At 36.0% G+C, this 20,123-nt stretch overlaps 2 protein-coding genes across 4 annotated transcripts in view; one reads left to right on the forward strand and one right to left on the reverse strand.

The window, feature by feature from the left end:
* Positions 1 to 19,695, forward strand: part of LOC145736764 (monocarboxylate transporter 2-like) — an 87,786-nt gene extending 68,091 nt beyond the window's left edge. The window contains exons 3-11 of one of the 2 annotated variants that reach the window (XR_014180105.1): positions 6,632 to 6,784; positions 6,919 to 7,074; positions 14,120 to 14,305; positions 14,365 to 14,512; positions 17,037 to 17,319; positions 17,375 to 17,549; positions 17,675 to 17,944; positions 18,027 to 18,948; positions 18,980 to 19,695. Coding sequence is in view for 1 of the 2 variants with exons in the window: in XM_081991167.1 (XP_081847293.1) it covers positions 6,632 to 6,784; positions 6,919 to 7,074; positions 14,120 to 14,305; positions 14,365 to 14,512; positions 17,037 to 17,319; positions 17,375 to 17,549; positions 17,675 to 17,944; positions 18,027 to 18,574 (1,919 nt within the window). In the remaining variant the exon portion in view is untranslated. Of the gene's footprint in view, positions 1 to 6,631; positions 6,785 to 6,918; positions 7,075 to 14,119; positions 14,306 to 14,364; positions 14,513 to 17,036; positions 17,320 to 17,374; positions 17,550 to 17,674; positions 17,945 to 18,026 lie in introns of both variants that reach the window. The other variant, XM_081991167.1, reaches the window with a different exon arrangement.
* LOC145736743 (centrosomal protein of 120 kDa-like) lies at positions 9,275 to 14,015 on the reverse strand. Of its 2 annotated transcripts, none has more exons than XM_081991158.1 (6): positions 13,787 to 14,015; positions 13,502 to 13,733; positions 13,025 to 13,449; positions 12,823 to 12,964; positions 12,664 to 12,771; positions 9,275 to 10,696 (listed from the first exon to the last, which is right to left on the reverse strand). In XM_081991158.1, exons 1-6 carry the CDS (start codon positions 13,902 to 13,904, stop codon positions 9,313 to 9,315), a joined length of 2,409 nt encoding a protein of 802 aa, XP_081847284.1. In that variant the 5' UTR covers positions 13,905 to 14,015; the 3' UTR covers positions 9,275 to 9,312. The 2 variants fall into 2 exon arrangements, with proteins under 2 accessions (XP_081847284.1, XP_081847281.1); XM_081991155.1 differs by lacking the exon at positions 9,275 to 10,696 and adding an exon at positions 11,154 to 12,575 and having other exon boundaries at positions 13,787 to 13,997.
* Positions 19,696 to 20,123: the final 428 nt, after the last annotated feature.

Below are 20,123 nucleotides of genomic sequence, written 5' to 3' on the forward strand. Positions count from 1 at the left end.
GTTTCATTTACCTAATTGATTTGACAGGAATTAAACTACATTTTAAAAGTCACGTGACTGATTTCAACCAGTGTCAACTAGCATTTACAGTGTTGCAATCTAAAAATTGCATTATCAACGTCACGTGACCTGTAATTTGCCATTTCAGCTTTTGTAATTGTCCAAATTTGATTTAGCGAGTTGGCAACTGTCGATTTAAATTTAATTTACCTAATTGATTTGACAGGAATTAAACTACATTTTAAAAGTCACGTGACTGATTTCAACAAGTGCCTTTACAGTGTTGCAACCTCAAAATTGCATTATCAACGTCACGTGACGTGTAATTTGCCATTTCAGCTTTTGAAACTGTCTAAATTTGATTTAGCGAGTTGGCAACTGTCAATTTAAGTTTAATATACCTAATTGATTTGACAGGAATTATACTACATTTTAAAAGTCACGTGACTGATTTCAACAAGTGCCTTTACAGTGTTGCAACCTCAAAATAGCGTTATCAACGTCACGTGACGCGTAACTTTCAATTTCAGCTTTTGTAACTGTCTAAATTTTATTTAGCAATATTTTACGGATCAAACTATATTTTATGGTCACGTGACTGTTTTCATTGGTGTCAACTGGATTTTACAGTGTTGCAAGCTCAACAAATGGATTATCCAAGTCACGTGACATGTCTTTTACAATTTCAGATGTTGCACCTATCGATCTAAATTTAATTTAAAACATTTTTAACAACTAAACTACATTTTGAAAGTCACGTAACTAATTCTGACAAGTGTCAACTAGCCTTTACAGTGTTGCAAGCTCATCACTATATTATTAACGTCACGTGACGTGTATTTTTGTTTCAGCTTTAACAAATGCTTAAATTTGATTTAGCAAATTTCTACGTATTATTATTAATTACTGTTTTAAATGGTCACGTGCCTGTTTTGACTTTTACAGTGTTGCAAGCTCAAACAACAATTTGTAGATTGTTTTAAAAGCTTCTAGAACTTCTCAAATGGTACTAGATCGTTTCAAAAAGATATAAAAGTTTCAATATTGTTCTAGAACTTCTTGCAAGGCTCTAAGAGTTTCCAAAATATACCAAAATGATTCTGAAGACTTTGGATTGAATCTAAAAGCTTCTACAACCTTCCAAAAGGCACTACATAGTTTTAAAGTATCTTGTATATTAGGTAGTTTAGTACTTTACTACTTTTAACACTATACTACAATTTATATTCTTACAACTATCCAGGTTATTTCAATAGTGATGTTTGTTTTAGTTTTCTGACTGGGTGATTTAATTAATTAACTTTTTTTCCGAGAAAGAATGCGTTTTAAAGCTTTATTCAATTAACTATAGAGGTGAAAGCACCCCTAATTTAACCTGTAACTGAGCGGATGAACTTTATATACATTCGCGAACAACAACCACTAAAGGTAAATCATGCAAATAAAACCCATTAGTGTTATTTACAGCTTCCTAAATTAGCTGGAAGCGTAGTGGAAACATACATTTCGCTTCCACGCCGGTTTAAGTTTGAACGGGCAATAAAAGGGTTGAAGGTTGATGTGAAGGGCCCTAAAGCCCTTAAACAAACATCTTTGTCTCCGGGACAACAAGAGTGTCGGGGAGAAAAGAAGGCGGGCTTTGACATCGAAAAAAGTGGAAATGCGGTTGTCGGAATTAGGCCTGCAAAAGGGAAACTCGGGAAAATTGAGACTTTAGATTAAGCATCGACATACGAGACAGGCACAATCGATAAAACAGCGACATGGTGTCGCTAATGGCTGTCAATATTGGCCTGTGGGAGCACTTGTACAGGAATTTTCAAGTTGAAATACAATATTCAGCAATCAAAATTAATGTTAACTTCTAGAACAAACCTAGTCACGCTTCCCATTTACCCTAAATATCATGGTAGTTACTGTTATGGAACAACGCAAAGGCAATATAACTGACTATGTTTACAGCAGCAGTGAAACTGCGAATTAGATTTGAACGCTTAGTTTGCAAATGTAAACTAGAATCAAAAATTAGTATACTCATTATAGTAAACTCACTTAATAAAAAATTCAGTGTTACACTTCAAGAGTTAAACCTGGTCAACTCACACTTGTCAGACACGACATTACAAATGAGGACGTTTACACCGTCAGAAAGTGTCCAAAATGTCTGAAGTAAACCTAGTCAAACTCACGCTCACAAGCACCAGGACGGAGAGTGTTCTACTGGTTGTCTAAATTCAACTGTACAGTGATGTAACACAAATGATTATTTTTTTGTTTTGTTCTTTGGTTATCAAGCCCTATAGCCTCTCTGATGAGCCGTAATACGGCGAAACCGGTCAGAGGATTGGGATTGATAAACAAAAAACAAAACCTCACCATTTTCAACCAATCAGATCGGTGTTTACCGAATGATGCGGCATTAATGGTGCTGTTCCTAGATTTTGGAACGCCATCTGTACTTTCTAACTCATAGAGTTGAGTACAGATGTCACCAGATGTTGCACACAACTATCACAAATGATTATGTTTACACCAGTACTAAAAGTGTCAACTGGTATTTAACGCGTTGCCCAAAATAGCAGCTCTAACCGTTTCTAAGATATTCGACTGTTTTAACATTTTTTTTTGGACTTTGCATAAAAATTTTGATAGTTTCGGATCTCTGCCATTTTTGGAATCATCAAAAGGTAAATTTGAAGCTAACGCTCTGCCAGTTGTTACAGCGTTTACCCGGTTCTAAGTGGGTGTAAACTTAGTCCATTGGGTGCACAAAGTCATTCTGAACATTTATGGTATCTTGCAAAATGTCCGTAACTCTAACCGTTTCCCAAAATACTCGAATTTTTTACTTTTCTTGAAAATTGTGTTCAAAATTTTATATCTCGGTTAATTTTTTGATTTTGAAGGTCATATAAATATCAAAATATTCGTTTTTCACCTCTCCTAAGCCTCAACACAATTAAACACTTATAATTAGTGTTTTTCAGTTTGGCAAAATGGAATTTGGCAACTGTGTCTTAAAATCTTAACTTGTCAAATTTACAGTTGGAATTCTCTCTAATTTTAACGACCTGCAAATGTGACCTAATTTGACATTTGGTCACAATCCACCAATCAGGTTTTCTGATAAAGTAATCATGTGATTATTTCCCTCATTGTACTAGCAGCCAATAAAATTCAATGAACCTTTCTAGTTCGACCAATGAGAGCCGTTATATACTGCATAAATCCCTAGTTGCTAAAATTTTACACTGATTATTTCCTTCCTATCAATTTTGACCAATCGCTATCAAGAATTAGTATAACAAATGTAAATTTTAAGTGGAAAAATCACTTGACAACTGTCAACTTAGCTGTCAGCAGTTTTTCCGGAAAAAAAAATCGAAAAAATTTCACACTCCTCACAGCAACATAAAGAATAGTGTTACCCTTTCTAGCTTGAAAGTTATTGTTCTTATTAATTATTGTTTTTATTGTTTTAATTAAAATAAAATGTTTATTTAACTCAGGAAATAATCTTACCAAATATCCCTCGTGCATCTAATTTTTCCGGAAAAATTAAATGCACTAGGGATATTACCCCCGAATAAACACCTCCTACCTTTTTCAAATACGTTTTTTTGAAGAACATTTGATATTAAACGAAACGGGATTTAGAGACATATAAAATTTAAGCTATTTTCTTCAATATTAACAATTAATAAATCACTATAACGTAGTTTCCATTAAAAAATTACATAAATTAAAATATTATGACGTCTGATTGTCAATCTGAAATGTAAACAAAAATATACATGGCTGAACGAAAACCTGTCGTCTGCTGGGGTGAGTTCAATATTATCATTAATTTCATCACGTTTAGTTTAGTATTTGTGTTCTAACTAAGGTGTTTTCTTGTTAATAAACTAAAATGTGAGTTTTCAGGAAATAATCTTGACATATACCCCTCGGCGTTCACGTTTTATCACGCAAAATGTGCATTGGTAGGTTTTTTGCAAAATTTTTCTTTTAGGCCAATGGTTTCGACTAAATAATTCTTTGGAAAAAATCGTCGAATTATTTAGTCTCAATCATTTTCCAAGCAAAATGTTGCAAAAAATCACCTATGCACAGTTTACCCGATAAAACTTGAACGTCTCGGGATATAACCTATGACAAACTGTCTCAAATGTCTCAATCGTTTCGGGACTTATTTTTTCTGAACATTGAATATTTAAATTTGAAATTTTCATACCTGTATACAATTTTTATGAACATTTGATGTTCCATTCTCCAAGTCAAACGTAATAACATAAATTACCACTATTTTCCTATTAGAAAATTGCAGGTAAAATCTTTAAACTAACCAAAACGACGAAAAGTTAAACCAAATTTAATCCAGAGAAAAAGTGGGCTTAAACTACCGGTCCATTCCCTTGGGCCTAACCACAGTCGGGAGTTACAACAGGGCGTAAATTGGGAATAATGGCGGTAAGAACTGCAGCGCTGCCTGCAAATGCATACAAATCCATTATTAAGTTTGTATGGATTTACGAGAAGTTCACCCGGAAAATAGGGAACAAGATAAAAGTCTGCAGAAGTTGAAAACTGAATTCGAGATTTAACAGTCAGGCAACGGGTCTGTAATCTGTTGAGATGTAAAATTACTGCCATACAAACAACCTGAAATTGAATATCAACGCATAACCTGATCGTCTTATGATTACCGCAGTAATTTGGGGTATACGCGGTCATGAAAGCATTGTCCGGGCCCCCCAAAACAGAGTTTTACGGTCGGTCGTGACGAAATAATAAAACCGGCCCTTTTGTTCCGTCCCATTATTCTTCATTTTTTCCTGCTGTATTGGTCGGCCACCGATTTGGAAGGCCTCATAATAAACTTTAATGAGAATCTTTAAACGGGAGAAGCACCAGGTGAGAATTTCTTTTTTTGCGTCGCAACCGAAAGCCCAAAGTTCCATAAGCACGCCCGGAACTTTAAAATTACCCCACTTAGACCGCATATTTCTCGTTCCGAAAAAGATGTCTTTTTGGTTCAGTTTACTTCCCACGTTATCAGGACAATTTGTAGCAGTGTTGCCAGGTCTGAGAAAAATTCCCCCAATTTGAGAAAAACTGTTGGTCTATAAACAGAGTTTTTCGAGAGAAACTGTCAAATACCGTTCCATGAAGCTATAAAACTACAAAACTGGTTTAAAACTACTGTTATAGTTAATACAGGGTGTCCCACGACGAAAGACATCGATTGATATTGGAACAAGTATAAATAGGAGAGTTTTAAAAATTTGGCAGGATACTGATGTCGGCATGCCCAATCTAACTAAAATATTTTCAAGATGGTTGCACTTCCGTTTATACCGGAAGTCGATCACAACTTTCTTATTTTAAATAGAACACCCTATATATTATTACATATTTTTTTCCTCACAAAATTCTGACCAACTTTTGTGTACAATAGCCGTTTTCGAAATATTTAATATTTTTCCAAAAAAGTGACAGTTGCAACGCTCAACATATTTTTGTACTCTGTCAAAACCGTATTTCATTTTGCAATGAAACTTTGGGTTATTGTAAATAAAGGATCGTTTTATTAAACTGAGGCTGCGTAATGACCCATTTGTATACAGGGTCGTCAAAAAAAAATCATAAACTTGCCACTAAAAAAAATTAAAAATTTCAAGTTTTTTGAATAGAAACCCACATTTTTTATTACGGAATCATTTTGAGCATTAATAATTAATATACTATATAAATAGTAATTTTTCATTTTTTTTTAGTGGCAGGTTTATGATTTTTTTTTGACGACCCTGTATACAAATGAGACATTACGCACCCTCAGTTTAATAAAACGATCCTTTATTTACAATAACCCAAAGTTTCATTGCAAAATGAAATACGGTTTTGACAGAGTACAAAAATATGTTCAGCGTTGCAACTGTCACTTTTTTGGAAAAATATTAAATATTTCGAAAACGGCTATTGTACACAAAAGTTGGTCAGAATTTCGTGAGGACTCCAAATATGTAATAATATATAGGGTGTTCTATTTAAAATAAGAAAGTTGTGATCGACTTCCGGTATAAACGGAAGTGCAACCATCTTGAAAATATTTTAGTTAGATTGGGCATGCCCACATCAGTATCCTGTCAAATTTTCAAAACTCTCCTATTTATACTTTTTCCAATATCAATCGATGTCTTTCGTCGTGGGTGACACCCTGTATAGTTGTAAATCATATTAAACCATTTTTTATAGATCCATGGGCAGAAAATTGACAGTCGTGACGTGTACCTGGTGATTTTTAGCATCAGTTAAAATTTACAAATATTTTTTGGATTGGATTTTCTTTGAAGCTAGTTCATTATGTCAAAACACTGCAAACTGTCAAACACTACTCTAGAGTTATAAAAGTAAAAAATCATGCCCAGAATCAATGAAAAGTGACCAAACCTGAACAGTTATTCAGTTTCAACGCAATGGAAACTCCATTATACATTTATATGGCTTTTCATGAATATTTATATTAAAGCCTCTTTTAGAGGTTTCCCGTGTTGTGGGATCGTAAATAACTCTGCTCGTTTTAACTAGATTTGACCGGACATTTTATTTACGTGGACGTTTTCGGTTGCAGATAGGAGCACGCCGGTGCCCCGGCCCTTGGAGGACGAGGACTCCTTTCCTGTTATCTGTGATAGAGAATTGCACTCGTTACATCGGAATATTCCCGCTTTAAGGAGAAAAGATGTTGACACGAACACTATCAAACAACATTACTATCCTGAAGGTATATGATGGTTTTTTTTAATTTGTAAATGATATCTAAAAATATGACAGCTGTCAATTGACAGCATAAAAACTGCCAAACTTAAGTTTATAGGTTTTACATAATTTAATATTGTATTGATCATTGATGAACAGGTGGTTGGGGTTGGTTGGTATGCGGAGCGGCTTTTTTGGCGCATTTGCTGACGTCAGGAATGCAGCTGGCCTTCGGACTGTTGTACTTATACACCATAAAGTTCCTAATTAAGAGCAAAAACGACAACGAGAAGGAATTTTACGTTATGGCCACAGGTAAGTTAAGGTGGATTTTAACAATTCCAGTCTAAATGCCAGTCAAGTACTGAGAGTGTCCAAAAGGAAGATTTTATGATGAGGATCGTTATTAGAACTGTCTTGAAAATAAGGATTTTTTTTTCAAGAAAATAAAGAAAATTTATTTATTTAATTTATAGAAAAGGTACATTTTTGTAGGGATGTCAAGTGTTTACCATTATAGTTAGTTTTAGTAGATTGTATGTAGTTATTAAGAAAATTAACAGTATTACTTGATGAACTTCAAAGGAGGTGAAAAAGGTGGTACGTGTAGGTAGAAGGTGGGAAAAAAGGTTGTTTTGTTTTTGGTTGTTGATTGTCAAGAGAGACTTTTAATGAGAGCTGGAAAGTCAGTTTTCTAAAAAATTCGAGCAAAAATCAGACTATTGAAGATCAGGGGATCTTAGAAAGCTGTTTCCTTCCGGAACGGAAGTTACTGAGTGTAATACCGAGTGCTACCAGCAATTGTACCGTCTAGTCCACGTTATGACATGGAGCAGATTGTGATAGAGGACCTATTCCAGAAGTGGTTAAATCGATAACCGAGGAGGCCTCCCGGCTGTTACCGAGATACAGCCTTTGCAGTTAAAAATCCACCTCAACGGAAAAGAAAAAGATTGGTCAACTGACGGTTTATTTTGGACAATTTGGACTCTTTGACGAAGAGTATTAGTTGTAAGTAGTTTGTAATTTTTTGTATTAAAGATATTTGTAGTTTCAATGATATATTTAGAAGCAGGATTTATAGGTAGAAAGTAAGCTAGATAGGTTTAGTTATTTACCTTAAAAATAACTTGGCATCCCTATAATAGAATTTTTATTCAAGCTTATTTATTTAAATTTTCTTTATTTACTAGAATATTAGAATGAATGGTCAGGGTGAATCTGATGCCAGTTATGACGATATTATCATGCAACTAGGAGGTGAGGGAGATTTGAGTAAATCTCATCTTCAGGATGATAATAATCATGACAGAACCTTCTGAAGATGATTTTCATGTTCTGCAGATACTAAAACAAGCTAACCAACATAAAATTCAATATCATAAAATGATAAATAAAAATATTTAAGTGTGACATGATTTCGTGTTTTACTCTACTTGTTATTACACTTTTGTTGTATTGTATACGTAAGTCTTTTTTAACTCAGTAACTTCCAACCAGTTGGTAATTTAGCCATTTCTGCAAACTACCCTATAATATCTGAAAAATATGAGACTGTTTTGTTAACAATGGCCCCCGAATTCGTTAAGCCCCTTTCACAATCCGCATTTTTGCTGCATTTGGAGCTTAGTTTTTCTCAAGACTCAATTTTCTTTAACAAGAACCCCTTTACTTCATTAGGACTGGGATTATTATTTTCCTGATGGTCTTTTGTGACTGGCGACAGAGAGCAAAAACATTCTCTTCTTTGTTTTCCCTACTCCAATAATTAACAAATTCTGAGAACTGAATGGCATAATGAAACCCTTTAATTACGCCTTTTCCGGGTATTGTTCTTGATGTTTCGGTTTTTCAGTCAAGGTGGAAATGGTGTCGCCTGACCCCGACCCCAAAATTGTGGCCCGGAGCTCTAATTTCGGTGCAGGAAATCAAACGTCGAAGTTTGACAACAAATCAACTTCAGCACTTCCGAAGTGCATTAAAGTTGGAAAGCGCTCCAAATTGATAGCGACCGTTTTGTTGGTTGCACTCGGACGCGAATTTATATTTTAGACGAGTTTTCGGGATGATATACTCGGTTTGGCGGCTTAATTTGAAAAGGGGGACCCGAATCGGGACGTAACTTTGTCCATTTCGCTAACTCTATCTACGTGTGTGTCTCGAAAATGCCGTAAAACAAACAATTTAGGTCGTTCAGGTTATTTTCCGTTTTGCCCACAAAATGATCAAATAACTTTAGTTACGGCTACCGATTCCTGGACGCGGCTACTGAATACTGATCGGAAATCGACAGAATTTAGGATTCAATTTTTTTTTTTAATTCAATCATAGTTAATTTGGGGTAGTGTAGCAACAACTTTCTAACTTTTTATTATTTCCAAATTCCATTGCCTGAATTGTCACATCATTCTCTTAATTTCTCCTAAAATTCCTTAAACTCTCTTTAGCATTTTCTTCAAAAATCAATACAAATTTCATACCTAATTACTACTAAACCTAGAAGTATAAACAAAAACTAATTTGATCAACTTTATTTCAGCCTACAAAAACAACTCAGTGAAAAGTATACACCGTGTCTGTTGCGCTTCTATCGGTTAATAAACCATCCAAACTGAGATGACTCAACTCCTCTCTACTCTTCTTCAAATTCACTTGCAAATTCCGATATTCTTCAGTTTTTATTTCGTGTATTTCATCGCAAGCGTTCTTCCACTGCTCTTTAAAGTATTTCTTGGCATTCTGAGCTTCTTCGAAACCTTTTTCCAACTCTTTTAACTCCTGTAGCAAATTGCTGGTTTGCTCCTTAGTCAGAGAGGTTTTTTCCAATAATTGCAACTTGTTTCGTTGGTCTTCCACCAGTTTTCTCAAGTACTCATTGTCTCTTTGTGTTTTACTCAAAAGTTGGATGATATCTTTCATGTCAGATTGACAGTACTTTTCCCAGTTTTCCCGGAAAATCTCTTCAAAAATGTTGGAGTGGTTTCTGCGTCTGATTAGGTACTTTTCAGTTTTCAAGCTGTCCACTTTTGATTGCAGCTCATCTTGAAGGGTTTTGCATTTTTTCATTTGTTCTTCAAGTTTTTGCTCCATGGCTCGTCGTTTCTCTTTCCAGGACGTTTCTAGACGGTGGTTCTGTTGCTCCTCTAGGAGTCGCAACTGCTGTTGGAAAAGCTCCTTCTGTATTTTCTTCCAAGTTTCCAATTCGGTTAGTTCTTTAAGTGTTAGCACTTCATCGATTATAGGAGGTGTTAATTGGAGGTTTGTGGTTTCATCAATATCGTCCAAATCGTGCTCTTCGAGGTTTAAACCAATTTCCAGTTTAGCTAAAGATTGTGAGGTTTTAACAGTTTTTAACTCAGCTACAAACCGTGAGTTTTTGTGTGCATCATTGAAAAAATTGGACAAGTCCAGCTTATACTCTACGCTCAAAGGTTTTTCCTTCTCGTCTGTTAAAACTAGCTTGGGAGGCCACAGTTTCAGTAGATTTTCAATTTGATCCAAGGCAGACACGTAGCATAACTTTACCTGAATATTCTTCAAATCAGACTTTTCTCCCACTTGATTTGATTGGGTTTGAGTCAAAATTGTGATACAGTTGGACTCTTTGGGGTGCAAAAACTTAAACAACACCTCTTTTTCCTTCTGGGCCACCTTCCAAGTGAGATTGTAGAGCTTAATTTCCAAAACATATTTAAGGTAGGTACCAGGTTTTGATTGGCGTGGAGATAAAGGAAGGTTTCTGATCACTGAGTCGACAGATTTAGTGAAGGGCAAGTTTTCTTGGTCGGAAGGACTTAAGCTACATTCACTCTTGGATTTAACTTCCACTTTCTCGAGTTTGTCTAGAACGTAGGAGTTTACTTGGTCACCAAATCCTGGATATGCTGATGTTAAGTTCAATGGGGCTACTTCTTTTTCTGCCACGTGCAGTTTATATCTATGTTAAGGTTAAAACCGAGAGAGAAGTTAGCATGAAATGTGTGTGGATTTATTCGACTTTTGAAGTCAGTCAGTGTACTCCTAAATGAAGACTCAAACTTACCTGGAATCTGTACTTCTTTTAAGCCACTTCCTCACTTCGAGAAAGGGGGATAACTCTTCTCCTTAGGATTCAATGTTTTTTTTAATTCAATGATAGTTAACTTAGGGCAGGGTGAAACACTGTTATACTACGATTGGTTAATTGGCCCTTAAAGAAGCCAGATGCTATTTCTAACTTGGCATTTTATTATTTCCAAATAGTCCAAATTCCATTGCTTGAATTGTCACTTCATTCTCCCACATCATTCTCTTAATTTCTCCTAAAATTCCTTAAACTCTTTTTAGCATTCCCTTCAAAAATCAATAAAAAATTCATCTCTAATTACTACTAAACCTAGAAGTATAAACAAAAACTAATTTGATCAACTTTATTTCAGCCTACAAAAACAACTCAGTTAAAAGTATACACCGTGTCTGTTGCGCTTCTATCGGTTAATAAACCATCCAAACTGAGATGACTCAACTCCTCTCTACTCTTCTTCAAATTCACTTGCAAATTCCGATATTCTTCAGTTTTTATTTCGTGTATTTCATCGCAAGCGTTCTTCCACTGCTCTTTAAAGTATTTCTTGGCATTCTGAGCTTCTTCGAAACCTTTTTCCAACTCTTTTAACTCTTGTAGCAAATTGCTAGTTTGCTCCTTAGTCAGGGAGGTTTTTTCCAATAATTGCAACTTGTTTCGTTGGTCTTCCACCAGTTTTCTCAAGTACTCATTGTCTCTTTGTGTTTTACTCAAAAGTTGGATGATATCTTTCATATCAGATTGACAGTATTTTTCCCAGTTTTCCCTGAAAATCTCTTCAAAAATGTTGGAGTGGTTTCTGCGTCTGATTAGGTACTTTTCAGTTTTCAAGCTGTCCACTTTTGATTGCAGCTCATCTTGAAGGGTTTTGCATTTTTTCATTTGTTCTTCAAGTTTTTGCTCCATGGCTTGTCGTTTCTCTTTCCAGGACGTTTCTAGACGTTGGTTCTGTTGCTCCTCTAGGAGTCGCAACTGCTGTTGGAAAAGCTCCTTCTGTATTTTCTTCCAAGTTTCCAATTCGGTTAGTTCTTTAAGTGTTAGCACTTCATCGATTATAGGAGGTGTTAATTGGAGGTTTGTGGTTTCATCAATATCGTCCAAATCGTGCTCTTCGAGGTTTAAACCAATTTCTAGTTTAGCTAAAGATTGTGAGGTTTTAACAGTTTTTAACTCAGCTACTAATCGTGAGTTTTTGTGTTCATCATTGAAAAAATTGGACAAGTCCAGCTTATACTCTACGCTCAAAGGTTTTTCCTTCTCGTCTGTTAAAACTAGCTTGGGAGGCCACAGTTTCAGTAGATTTTCAATTTGATCCAAGGCAGACACGTAGCATAACTTTACCTGAATATTCTTCAAATCAGACTTTTCTCCCACTTGATTTGATTGGGTTTGAGTCAAAATGCTGATACAGTTGGACTCTTTGGGGTGCAAAAACTTAAACAACACCTCTTTTTCCTTCTGGGCCACCTTCCAAGTGAGATTGTAGAGCTTAATTTCCAAAACATATTTAAGGTAGGTACCAGGTTTTGATTGGCGTGGAGATAAAGGAAGGTTTCTAATCACTGAGTCGACAGATTTAGTGAAGGGCAAGTTTTCTTGGTCGAAAGGACTTAAGCTACATTCACTCTTGGATTTAACTTCCACTTTCTCGAGTTTGTCTAGAACGTAGGAGTTTACTTGGTCACCAAATCCTGGAGATGCTGATGTTAAGTTCAATGGGGCTACTTCTTTTTCTGCCAGGTGCAGTTTATATCTATATTAAGGTTAAAAACTTGAGAGAAGTTAGCATAAAATGTGTGTGGATTTATTCAGTTTACTCCTAAATGAAGACTTAAACTTACCTGGAATCTGTACTTCTTTTAAGCCACTTTCTCACCTCGAGAAAGGGGGATGTCTCGTCTCCTCCAAAAGGTGTGACATTGTGAGGGGGAGGTAGAGTAAAAAAACACCTAAAAACAACAATTTACAATCTACAGAACAATTTAGCAACCTTAACCCACTTGGCGGTCTGTTCTTCAAAAGTGACATCCCCTAACTCAACCTCTGTGCTTCCCAAAAGTTCATGCCCGGTATACAAGGTGATTTTGATTTTTTGGGTACTGAAAAATTCTTCTAAATTCTGTTGTGTTGCCAGCAACCTCACTGAAACCATCAAACATTAAATAATCCATTCCGTTTTTTATTCCGCCACTAAAAACTAACCTACAACTTTCTCGTTTAAAGCGAAAGTATCCTGGAAGTTTTTGTAGAATGGTTTGGTTTTGATGGCAACTCCGAAGATTTTAAACGTCATATGGTACTTTTCGTTGTTTTGTTTGAAGACCAGAGCTTCTGGTAGCAGAGTGTCCAAATTCTTGGCCACTCTGACCAGTAAATTCAAAGAAAACGATTCCAAATCTTCTGGTTCCTGATCTTCATCGCCAATTTGAATGTAACCGTCATCCAAATATTTCAGAGAAAAACTTGTAGTGAACTCGTCATCTTCTGGAGGTTCCTCCTCTGAAATAAGGGGAGTGTGCTTTGGAGAAGGTTCTTCCTGCGGAAACTCGTGATCTCGTATGGTTAAGGACAAGTACAACTCGGGTTGGTGCTTTTTCTTGTCTGCCTGACATCCTATTAACTTATACCTGCAGTTTAGATACTTAAAGTTACATTCTACATTTTATGTTGGGTTAGTACCACTTGGATTTCACCACAGCTTTGTAATCTCTCTTTGGAATAATTTGGGCGCTTCTAAGACTAAGTAAAACGAATCCAATACGGTCCCTGCGATTTTGCAGGTCGGTTGAAATACATTCGACCCTTAAGGGCTGATTAGAACTGCGCAATTTTCTTAAATCTTTCTTGTCCACCTCCCATATTAGTTCGGTGTTAAATGGGGCGCAGTTTCCTACTGGAATTTTGTCCGATTCTATGACCGTTACAGTTAAGTTACTAGCACAAAGGCGAAATGGAGTAACCAACCTAATATTCTTCCATTATAGTTGCCAGCCACATGTATAGGGTGTTTGACAAATTCCATGCCTCGGCCATTGTCCACTGCGAGCACTAGATTGACGTGTTTGCCTCTCAGTTGGTTCATAATAAAAAATGTTAATAAAGAAGTAAAATAATATGAAAAATAAAAACGACGTCTAAATGACAACGCTGTCTTTAAGTTGACTGAATGAAACTGTTAAGTACCTTGAAGGTGATGATTCAGTAGAATTTTTCTACTAATTTACATTAAAAGGAAAGGATGTTTATCACAATTATTAAAAACGTACAGTTTTTGTATTAAAATTGTACTTTTTTTAGCTTGGCTTGGTGCGTTATGCCTATGCGTCTCCTTCTCCACATCACCCTTGATCGTGGCGGTTTGCAGAAGAAAATCCACCAGATTAGCTTCAGTGATTGGAGGTCTAGTCATGGCTTTGGCGTGTCTGTTCACCTCCTTTGCGGTAAAATTTCACCAGGCTCTGTTAAGTTACGGTTTGGTGCTCGGTAAAAAGAAATCCATCTTACTCCAGTGTTTTTTTGTTGAATTTTGCGTGTTTTTACAGGTTTGGGGGCTGGAATAGTCCGCGAAACTTCCACGATAGTTTTAGGCCACTACTTTAAAAGACGGAGGGAGTTTGTAGAAATGGTGGCCCAAGCCGGAACCGGTGTTGGTATAGCACTCTTTTCCGTGTTGTACAAAGAAGGAGTCGGGTAAGTAGTAATCCGATAGTCATATCTTACTTTAGTTAAGAGGATAGTAGGATGTTGCGCACTAATTTACATGGTGGTCAAAGTATATGACTTATTCAAAAGCTAACTCAGAATGTTAATTTACACAGTTATTACACTACTTTCTCACAACTTACACTACAGACGCAACTTTTCTTCAAGTAATAATCCCAGCATCGCATACCCAAAGGCAAAACACACGATTACACACATAAAACGTTGCATTACACAACCCCTGGCGAAATCTGAGAGTGGCGCTCTCCATATCTCCACGATACTAAAAACTTTTCATTTCTTTAATGGAAACAAAGTGGTTGCTCTAGACGCTATATTCAAATCAAAGGAAAAATCTCTACTCCGCGGGGACGGTAATGAATGTTTAATATAATTTAGTGAATTAGTTTGGCGTTGCGAGATCTTCCCTTAAGGGCTGTTTGTCGCGGATCATTGAAGCCTTCGCGCTGTTCGATTACTTTAACAGGGATATTTCGGCTCATTTAATCGGGTTTACAGCTTGCCGAGGACGGATTAGCCACCCACCAGGGCTGTCGCCCCCTATAATCGACACCTTTATGATGTCGAACTGGATAATGAGTTCAAGGGTGGGAATTTAGGTCTCGGTCGCTTGATGGCCCAACTTGGACCGGTAATTTGTAACTTGACCAATGTTTCTAACTTAATGAGGATTAGAATACTCGAACTGATGATTTTCCAACAAGAATTGCGATTTTCTTTGTGAGAAACTTAAAAAAATGTCAAATCTAGCTAACACAAATGCAAAAAATGATTTTAATGCAAAAATAAACAAACAGTAACTGTTTATGGTTATGTCATGTCAAAATGTTTGACGTATTGAAATGCATTCGTATTGCTTAGCGATTAGTTGCGACCTGTAGCGCTCTCTTTCTAACACGCGCTTATTAACTGAACGCAATTCTGACACAAACGTGACCTTCTCGATCTCGACGTTTAACGAGTTGTGTGCGTTGTTGCCAGATTGCTAGTTGACCGTTTCCTGTTTTTGTTGTTGATGACGTGACTAAAAACTGTTTACAGAGAGAGACAAAAAAAAACTCAATATTGACTAATATTGTTATTCAAAATTCTCTGTTAAAAAACTGCGTCAACTTCTATATAAGAAGTAAATAAAAACAAAATTTATGTAAAGTTCGTGTTTTAATGAAAAAACTAAACATCTGGCAACGAGGCGCGTTAAACGTCAATGACGTGCATCGGCACCGCCCTCTGTACAAGAAAGCCTAGAATGTCACTTTTAATGGCGGCGTTAGCGGTTTTCGTTTTATACACAAACCTATGCAGATGCAGTAGAAAGTATGTTTTTTTTTTTATTTTTTCGTGTAGTTGATTAGAAGTTGTGAGTGAAAAATCAAAGAACGCTTCATTCCTGATCCAGATATGTATAGATATGGCTTTTTATACCCAATAAAGTCCAGCCAAAGCAAGTTTGGTTAGAACCCTTTGTCCTGGAAAGTACAACAAAAAACTGCTCAATCAAAGAAAATTTGGAAATCCTTGAAGCTAGGTAAGCAAAACTGGTCAATGGGTTTTATATTATTACCAAGACCTTTCTTTTAAAATGTAAATATGCCAATGGAACTTCTAAAAGCTGTCCTGTTTCTTCAGAGTAAACCTTTGTTGCTTTCAAAATGCAGGCGGCCTCAAAATGTAACTCACATACCTATGTATGTAAGAGGCAATAAGTTTACTGAATGAGAAAGCATATTGTACTTACCACTGAGTATTGTGTTGGAGTAAAATTCAAAGTTCAAAATTCAATACATTCCAGTTCAAAGCTTTCAACCACTGTTGGGTTCGAGCAGGGTCTTTTGGAAAGTAAAATACTGACACTTTTAGGCCTTTCACCAAATTGCTTTTACAATTTGGCAAACAACAAGTGGACGGCATATTGTAGAGGCAATAGAATTTAAGTTAAAAAACCAACAACAAATTATAGAACAATGAAAGAACAATAACAATAGTGATAACACAATAAAATGAACACAAACTACACTTTCACTAGAACAATAAACATATAAACAACAATATATAATAGCAAACAAAAATTACTTTGGCAAGTAATCCCAAGTCTTGACTTTAAACCTTAAAAATTAATTTAATCATCGAAAAACTCAATTTCCACAATACAAACCAATGGAAACTGTCAACCACTATTTCGGCCATATTGGAATTTTTGGCATGCACCTTCTTGGCTTTCTTGTACAGATTGGCTATCCAATCAAAATATGTATTAACCAATGATGGTTCTTGGGTCAATTTGGAATCAAAGTATAAAATAGCCAACCTAAAAATTTGAGTTATGAGAAAAGACCCCATTCGATAGATTGAAACACCACAAACCAATGATTTTGGTAGGTGTATATATCAAAAAATTCCTATCCTCCATCACTCTGAGTTTTTATTAATATTCAAAGCAGTAAAACCTGATAAATTTACTCATTAAAAAAACGTTTGTCCATTGTTTCAGAAAGTTAGGCTGGCGTCTAGGATTGCAAGCCATAACCGGTCTGTTGGCGTTAGCCTTTTTCCTACCGATAGTGTACAGGTCGGCCAATCTTTACCATCCCCAAAGACGGGCCATAATGCACCTGAAAAACCAAAGAAGAAAAATGAAGGAAAAGAAAACGCACTGTAAAAACAAAAAAGCGCCCGCGTTTGATTTCAGTCCGTTGCGGAGCCGCGGATTGCGCGTGATAATGTTGAGCTGCGGTTTTGGGGCTTTGGGGATCTACGCCCCCATTTTTTATTTGGTACGTTCTTTCAGGAGTGAAACAACTGTTTTTTTGACGTTTGATCCATATTAAGGTATATCAAGGGTACCGGGAAGGGTTGGAGGACAGCGCCCTAGTACTGCTGCAAACTTTCATGGGGTTCGCCTCCGCTTTAGGCTGTGTGGGCTTCGGCCTGATTACTGTGAAACCTAGCACACAGTGCCTCATTTCAAGGCAATACTTGTGTCAAACTGCCCTGATCGGTATTGGTAAGTTCAGAAACAAGAAAAACAGAAAACCAATTTGAAAACTGAATTTTTGAATTTACAATTTTTTCAAATGTTACTAATTAAGCCTCATGACGAAACTTACTTTACTTATTTATCCCCACCAGGTATATCATTGCTGGCTCTAAGCGCAGTGCAAGGATATCACGGTTACGTCCTCTTCGTGTGGCTGTACGGCATCAGCCTGGGGGGATTCACCTACTCGCTGAAGATGTTCGCCCTGGAACGGTTACGGAACAAACACTTCACCAAAGCCTGGAGCTTTATACAGGGCGCCAAATCCATTCCTGTTTTATTGGGAATTCCCATCACCGGTTACATTAATCAGTCCTATCCGAAGGCGGGTTACTACTTCAGTTTTTGCACCGCATTAATAGGTAGGTATTTTTGTGTATTAGACAATAAGTTTTTTCTTTTTCAAATATTCTTTGTACCTAGAAAAACTAATCTTAATTTTAGGGGCTAGTTTGATGTTCTTGGTGGGGACGAGGAAAGACCTAAGCCTACAATCAAGCCCAGCTGGCAACAACTGCACCATGACCAATATGAACGACTGCGTCTGCAATCTGACCTACAATGGAATATGCGGTGCTCCGCCCCCTGAACTGATCCAATACAACTTTTGCAGACAGGGCAGCAACCACTACGAAAGAATCTTCACCAACTACGACGACTACCATAACAAAAGCAACTTCAGCACACCGCATCACAGCATTAGACACTCTTACAGACACCAAAAACCGGAACCGGAAATCCACTACATCCCGAAAAGTTTGAGTTACGCGGCCAATATCGACCATTCAAACTATCATACTCCAAAACATCATCCCCAAATTCAGCACGATCCAGTACGTTTTTCGTCACTGCCCAGACCGCAGCACCGGGGTATTTTGAGACCTAGCAAGAGCGTACCCGAAGGGTTGTCCAGGTGGGAGTATTGCGGGTCGTATAGACGCCCTTTGGTGCGGAACGTTCAGGTTATAGAACAAATTACCACGTCTGTATAGTTCTATGTTGTTATTTTTGTAAGATTTTTTTCGAAAATGAGTGTTTTCATATAAACTTTAGTTGAAAGATTGTTGAAAGGGTGTACCAAACTATTTTTTGCACGTTAGCTCTATTTAATAGTTTGTCACAAGTTAAACTGGACGTAAAAGAAACGCTCTTACCCAGATATTGTTTCAGAAATAGAATCAAACCACTTGGAAAAAGTATAAAAATGAAATAACAATTAGAAAAGTTATGTCAAAATGATCGGTTTATTAATTTCCCTAAAGCTAATAGCTTTGACCTCCCTAACAAACATATCAAAATTTGAACGAGTTTTGGAATGATCTATTTTGAGCCACTTTCACATTAGCAGGTTTAGTGCAAAAGTAGTGTATCTATACATATATCTCTTTCAAATAAAGCAGTTTAGCAATACACTAGTTTTGCACTAGACTTGCTAATCTAAAACGCACTTTAAAATTGAAAATAGCACAGCCAAATGACAGAACATAATTTGGAACACCCTGTGCTTTAGTGTAAATATGTATTTCTGTAGAACAATCTATATTTCAGGACCAATCGTCGTCTAAATCTGTAACCTAAAGCCAAAAAACTAGAGAGTAATGTGTAAAGTCAGTTTTGAAAAAGCAATATACTCAGGTTGTGATAAAAGTTTAAATACGACTATTTAGCTGGTTATTTTATAGATTTTTAGGGATCACATTAAAGTTGTATATTAAACTCCCCAAATAGCAATTATTACTATTACAACTGCTATAAACAAATTTTAGAAGTTTCAAATTTATCATTAGACTTATAAATAGAATTTGACTCGGACCTTAAAAAAAAAAGTGAATTATATATTTAAAAGAAAAAAATGTACATTTTAAATGAATTGCGTAAAAGTATCTAAAAAATGTACATACTCTATAGCATTGTAAGTTTATAGAGGAATTTTAAATTTTCAAATTATATACATTATATGATTATGATATCATAAATAAATATAGAGAGCACAGGCATTGAGAATTTTTAAGGATGTCAACTTTTAACTATATTATTAGAAATATATAAAATATGTTGCAAATTATTTATTTATTTACTGTTTTTGTTGCAATATAATTCAATTTTAATATTATTGCAGGTGTTTTCTTAGATCAAACAAAGAAAACTTTCAAACTCAGAAGAGTAGTCCGTATTCTCGAAAAGACTTTACAGTAACAATCAATGAAAAAATTTCAAAGTCTCATAGTTTATATTGGGCAACTACGTAACCCGGGTTTCGCCTTTAAAAGGCATCATCAGACGTTAACACTAACAAGAAAAGACAGACTCTGTAATGTTTGGGTTACAATAAAAGAAAATTTGAAAAATTTACATGGTTGAAACACACGCACACAACTACCACATTTTAAGATGAATACAGTCAATATAAAATAAAATTATCAAAATCGAATCATTCGATAAGCTCGCTAGAAAAGTTTAAGTGTGGCATACCAAGTTTATCAGCTGAAAACGTTGTCTTCTTGGACATTCCATTAATGCAAACAATGTTGGGATTCTTCT

Source organism: Ips typographus, linkage group LG1, assembly GCF_016097725.1.
Source record: "Ips typographus isolate SLU linkage group LG1, UJ_Ityp_2.0, whole genome shotgun sequence".
In the NCBI taxonomy this organism is placed as follows: domain Eukaryota; kingdom Metazoa; phylum Arthropoda; class Insecta; order Coleoptera; family Curculionidae; genus Ips; species Ips typographus.